Genomic DNA, 6,534 nt, shown 5'->3' with positions numbered 1-6,534 from the left:
TACTCTTCCTGTTCGGCTTTGCGTTTCTGACAGACTATTACCACAGTCAAGGGTGCAAAACTAAAATAGAGGGGTGTCTATATTAATTGTATGGTGTTACGCCCACTTCTGTCCATCCTCTGGGCCGCATCCATTCGTACCTCATCAAAGCATCCTCCATACGGAAGTCAATGTAAGTTTGTTTTTTTCGTGACTTGCGCAGTAGCTGCTAGGGTGTAGTCGGATATAGTTTTTTTCCTTCTGAAGTTTCTCTATGGCGGTGGACACAAAGCACTGAAACCGTGGGAGTCTGGGAAACAGAAAGAAGGGTGCGCGAGTGCAAGGAGGAGAATTCGGAAAAAAAAACTCATTTGTAAAAGACAAGATATTGAAAGAGTTTAACGCATGGTTTTACTTGTTTTATAAATATAAAAGTTCGAAGGTGTAGAGGGATTCGTGTAGCTGTAGCTAAAGTTTTGAACTTTTGCTTTACACGGGCAGATAATGCGTTGGTTTATTCAAGTTGTGTTTTCATTGACCTGTTTGGCTATATGTAGCCACAGTGCTATGGATGAATGCACTGATGATTCGAGTCGGCCTCAGCGATGCATGCCAGAGTTTGTCAACGCTGCTTTCAATGTCACTGTGGTAGCTACCAATACTTGTGGCTCTCCCCCAGAAGAATACTGTGTACAAACCGGCGTTACGGGGGTCACCAAGTCGTGCCACATCTGCGATGCCAGGGATCAGAGACAACATCACAGTGCTGTGTACCTCACCGATTACAACAATCAACAGGACACCACCTGGTGGCAAAGTCAGACTATGTTAGCGGGCATCCAGTATCCAAACTCAATCAATCTAACTCTTCATCTTGGTAAGTGTTGTTTGATTAAGTTTAAAACACATGAAAAAATGCATCATGTTTTTTAGCTACCATAACAGCACAATTCACCATCTCATCTGCATACCGATTAGGTGGTGGGGATTTAAGTCTGAGAAAAGATTGATTTCGAAAGTCACTGTCAATCATAAACCACGAACATAATAGAGTTTATGTTATGAAGTTGCAATTTGAAAACAAATCCTAGCTGACGAGCTGAGATTTGTAACAATGTTTCAAATAACGCCTGGCAATCACTCTGACTACTTAGTTTTTTTTTTGTGGTAGGCATGAGACAGTTATGAAAGTTACTCATTTATTCATAAAATAGATATTTGCCTGTCCTTTTGTACGTTCAGAATTTTTTAAATAGTGATCATGCTCTCGGTGCCTTACATTTCGACAGAGGAATATATTTCTGATAGTTAGTTCTGCTTTTGTACAACGTGATTTACGCAAACTGCCGCGCCAAAAGTTAGTTTCACAGCTAAAAGTTCTAGCCTTAGAAGATGGGGTGTTTCTCTAGCTCTATCTGTGTATAATGAGTATTGTAGGGATTTTGTAATGCATGCCAGGTGAATGCACGATGAAGCCAGACATAAGTTTGAGTGTGGGTCACATCATGTTGTGGAGAAGACCCATTTATCGTTTCAAGCCAATGTACTGAGAGAGAAAAAAAACTGATTCGGGTTTATGATTGGAAAGGGAATATTTCGAAGGCTTTTCCAGAGATTTTTTCAGAAGATAAACTTTACATAAGATATTTATGAGTAATGTTTTTGTCTGTAAACCCAACACTACTGTTTTTAAATAGTTACAGACATTCCTGAGCGGTTTAGTCATGAGTCTCGTTGTAGGGTCTTTGTAACCGAAGGTAGCAAACTTTGATCAACTGGTGGAGGCTGTAGTCGCCTATTCTATAAGTGGACACAAAGTTGGTGTAAACTGCACGTTGTCTAGTTAATTATAATTATTCTTAACTTTAAAAAAAAAAAAAAGAGTTTTGAAACAACGTATTGTTTTGTCGGACGACACGTTCCACAGTCCAAGCACAATACACTTCAGTATAAATACACCACAAGGCCAGAGATTAACAACTAGATTCAGCCGCAATTTTTTTTGTGGATGGTCAATTACAAATCATTTTTAGAGTGAAAATTGTCCACATGAATCCTAAACGGATATAATGTTAAACTAAAACATCATTTCAAACATTGCTTCTGTTTGTATACAATCACACATCTCTCTCTTATGTGGGGATACTTTGAAACAGATTTTCAAAATTCTAATCCCTTGGAGTTGATTTGCTGGTGTTTTTAGACTTTTATGTCCAGTAGTATTTGAATTTGTTTTAAACACATTTTTTTTTGCTCTGTTCCGTGTGATAGTAGTATCTATTTGATGCACAAAGAGAGAGATTAGATTAAGCTCTGTAAAATGTCACTGTTCCCTTTGTGAAGAAGCACTCAAGATTACAATTCCTATTGACATTACCTAAACTCCTGGTTCAATGAGCCCTAACATTTAAGGATTGTTAATACTGTTTTACTGATATATTATTAGTATGCTTGCTAGAAATGTCAAGGACACTACTGTTATCTAACATGCCTTTCAAGCGTATTAAATTGTTGATATTAATAAACGTGAAGCAGTATGTGGGGGGGAAAAAGTGAGAAATTTCTGTACAATCATATTCTCTCAACATATTTCCTGCATTGATTTGTTGGCAACATTGAGCTTTTAATATAATTTTATTTTTGACTTAGTCCTATTAATACATTACCTCACAAGAGCCCTCAAGGCTGGCACTCTTGGCATGAAGTGACCTCTGCTTGTTTCCCATTATCACTCTATAGTCATGAGTTTACTGATTAGATTGTTCACATTACGCAAATCACTGAATTTCTGCCAACCAAGCAAAACCATATTGTGGAGGAGGTGATTCTGAGGGAATGGGAAAGAATGCTCTTGCATCTATTCTGCTTGTCAGCCACTCAAAGCCACAATGGCAGAGGTGGCTGGCCTGTCTTCCTCTTTTTAAGTTAGGCAGCCCTCTGTTTACATTTTGTTTGCCAACCTTTGTTTGAAGGAAACATTGACTTCACTCCAAGTTTGGTTGTAGCTAGTTGACTTGAAGTCAAAAAAATATTTTAATTCACAATTATGCTTGTGTAGGCATGCGTTTGATCTTGTTCTCCAGAGAATAATTGGTCCAGGTGGCTCAATTGGTTCAACCACAATACCAGCAACTTCAAGCAGTTTGTGGTTTAATTTCCACATAGGCTGAATGTACAGTGGGGCAAAAAAGTATTTTGTCAGCCACGAATTGTGCAAGTTCTCCCACTTAAAAACATGAGAGGCCTGTAATTTTCATCATAGGTACACTTAAACTATGACAGACAAAATTAGAAAAAAAATCCAGAAAATCACATTGTAGGATTTTTAATGAATTTATTTGCAAATTATGGTGGAAAATAAGTATTTGGTCACCCACAAACAAGCAAGATTTCTGGCTCTCACAGACCTGTAACTTCTTCTTTAAGAGGCTCCTCTGTCCTCCACTCGTTACCTGTATTAATGGCACCTGTTTGAACTTATCAGTATAAAAGACACCTGTCCACAACCTCAAACAGTCACACTCCAAACTCCACTATGGCCAAGACCAATGAGCTGTCAAAGGACACCAGAAACAAAATTGTAGACCTGCACCAGGCTGGGAAGACTGAGTCTGCAATAGGTAAGCAGCTTGGTTTGAAGAAATCAACTGTGGGAGCAATTATTAGGAAATGGAAGACGTACAAGACCACTGATAATCTCCCTCGATCTGGGGCTCCACGTAAGATCTCACCCCGTGGGGTCAAAATTATCACAAGAACGGTGAGCAAAAATCCCAGAACCACACAGGGGGACCTAGTGAATGACCTGCAGAGAACTGGGACCAAAGTAACAAAGCCTACCATCAGTAACACACTACGCCGCCAGGGACTCAAATCCTGCAGTGCCAGACGTGTCCCCCTGCTTAAGCCAGTACATGTCCAGGCCCGTCTGAAGTTTGCTAGAGAGCATTTGGGTGATCCAGAAGAAGATTGGGAGAATGTCATATGGTCAGATGAAACCAAAATAGAACCTTTTGGTAAAAACTCAACTCGTCGTGTTTGGAGGACAAAGAATGCTGAGTTGCATCCAAAGAACACCATACGTACTGTGAAGCATGGGGGTGGAAACATCATGCTTTGGGGCTGTTTTTCTGCAAAGGGACCAGGACGACTGATCTGTGTAAAGGAAAGAATGAATGGGGCCATGTATCGTGAGATTTTGAGTGAAAAAACAAAGTATTGAGAAACTTTTGTTATTGACCAAATACTTATTTTTTTACCATAATTTGCAAATAAATTCCTTAAAAATCCTACAATGTGATTTTTCTGGATTTCTTTTCTAATTTTGTCTGCCATAATTGAAGTGTAGCTATGATGACAATTACAGGCCTCATCTTTTTAAGTGGGAGAACTTGCACAATTGGTGGCTGACTAAATACTTTTTTGCCCCACTGTATCTGTGTTAATGGTAAGTCACTTAAGATAAAAGCACAGGTTAAATTACCAGATTTTTGTTAAGATTTAAGCTTTTGTTTTGATCTATTCAAGGCTTTGATGACTTGCATGTCTATATGCCTTTGAAGGGCTAGTCTGGGCAGGAAGAAGGCATGTACCGACTTGATAACACACCAGACATTTAACTAGAGCTTGAAGATGTGGGGCTGGTAGCAGGTAGAGGTAGAATTAGGAAAGAAGTACGAGAGCAGAAGGTATACTGAACAAAAATATAAGCGCAACATGTAAAGTTTTGCTCCCATGTTTCATGAGCTAAAATAAAAGATCACTGAAATTTTCCATATGAACAAAAATATTATTTCTCTAAAATATTGTGAACTAATTTGTTTACATCCCTGTTAATGAGCTTTTCTCCTTTGCCAAGATAATCCATCCACCTGACAGGTGTGGCATATCAAGAAACTGATTAAAAAGCACGATCATGACCCAGGTGTACTTTGTGCTTGGGTCAGTATATGGCCACTCTAAAATGTGCAGTTTGTCACACAGCACAAGGCTACACAAAACAATGCTACAGATGTCTCAAGGTTTGAGGCAGCGTGCAATTAGCATGCTGATTGAATGTCCACGAGCTGTTGCCAGATAATTTAATGTTAATTTCTCTACCATAGGCCGCTGTTGTTTTTAAAGAATTTGGCAGTATGTCCAACCGGCCTCACAACCGCGGACCACGTGTATAGCGTGTGGGTGAGCCTTTTGCTGATGTTAAAGTTATGAACAGAATGCCCCATGGGATTATAGTATGGGCCAACATAAATTACAGACAACGAATACAATTGCATTTTATCAATTGCAATATGAATGCACAGATATAACGTGATGAGACCCTGAGGCCCATTGTCATGTCAGTCATCTGCTGCCGTCACCTCATGTTTCAGCATGATAATGCAAGGATCTGTACGCAATTTCTGGAAGCTGAAAATGTCCCAGTTCTTCCATAACCTGCATACTCACCAGACATGTCACCCATTGAGCATGTTTGTGATGCTCTGGATCGACGTGTACGACAGCGTGTTTCAGTTCCCGCCAATATCCAGCACAGCCATTAAAGAGGAGTGGGACCACATTCCACAGGCCACAATCGACAGCCTGTGAAGGAGATGTGTCACACTGCATGAGGCAAGTGATGGTCACACCAGACACTGACTGGTTTTCTGATCCATGCCCCTACCCTTTTTAAGGTATCTGTGACCAACTGATGCATAAATGTACTCCCAGTCATGTGAAATCCATAGATTATGGACTAATGAAACTTATTTCAATTGACTGATTTCCTTGTATGAACTGTAACTCAGTAAAATCTTAAATTGCTGAATTTATATTTTTGTTCAGTATAAAAAGGAGAAAAGATGTTGCGATCTGTTATGTAGCAAATAGGCAGATGTTCAAATTGAACTAGACATGCTTTCTAGTAGTGTCCTCCACTCTTGAATGCCTAGCCCTCAAATACATTATGATGACGCCATAGAAATAAGGAGGCTGGTCTCACATTTCTGATTTGCATGTTCAGGAGTGTTCATTTTAACAAATTCTGTTCCCCAGTTTACCCTAAATGTTAAAGAGATTAATATTTATGATGTGCCAATTTGAGTGGAATTTTCTTCATCTATCCCCTGAAATGTCAGTGTCTATAAAGAATGTGAACAATGAGGGAGACGTCCCCTTGAGGTTGTTGTTTCAAATGTACGTTTTTAAAAGGCATTTCTTAAGGTCCTTAAATGGGAAGCATTTTCCTAAATAGCATGTACTCACCCTGCTTAGGCTATTAACAGTGCACACATGGTTGCCAAGGTTGGTTACAACTATTATTCCAAGAGGCAGTAAAGTGAAAGAGGTAGTAAAGTGAAACAAACAAGCAAACTGAACAATCTTTTAACAATGCTGTACTCTTATGGACGTGTAGTGAACACCTGCAGGATATGAATAGTTCTGCCTATTGTCCACATAACAATCATAAAGTACCTTATTGACCTAAGATAGTGACTTTGGTTTGATTGTGGCACGTTTAAAAAAAAAAAAAGGCATACATTCTTGTGTTCTTCATAGGTTAATGCTGTACCG

The 6,534-nt window shown here is 39.2% G+C and overlaps 1 protein-coding gene across 1 annotated transcript in view; it reads left to right on the top strand.

Annotated features, from left to right (window-relative positions):
- Nucleotides 1-239: 239 nt before the first annotated feature.
- The window catches only part of LOC115114404 (laminin subunit gamma-1-like), a 72,247-nt gene continuing 65,952 nt past the window's right edge, over nucleotides 240-6,534 (top strand). Inside the window, exon 1 of the mRNA XM_029642595.2 lies at nucleotides 240-856. Coding sequence (XP_029498455.1) covers nucleotides 484-856 — 373 coding nt within the window. The 5' untranslated portion in view covers nucleotides 240-483. The remainder of the gene's footprint in view (nucleotides 857-6,534) is intronic.

Source organism: Oncorhynchus nerka, linkage group LG9b (assembly GCF_034236695.1).
Source record: "Oncorhynchus nerka isolate Pitt River linkage group LG9b, Oner_Uvic_2.0, whole genome shotgun sequence".
Classification (NCBI taxonomy): Eukaryota; Metazoa; Chordata; class Actinopteri; order Salmoniformes; family Salmonidae; genus Oncorhynchus; species Oncorhynchus nerka.
This window is presented reverse-complemented; position numbering and strand designations above follow the sequence as displayed.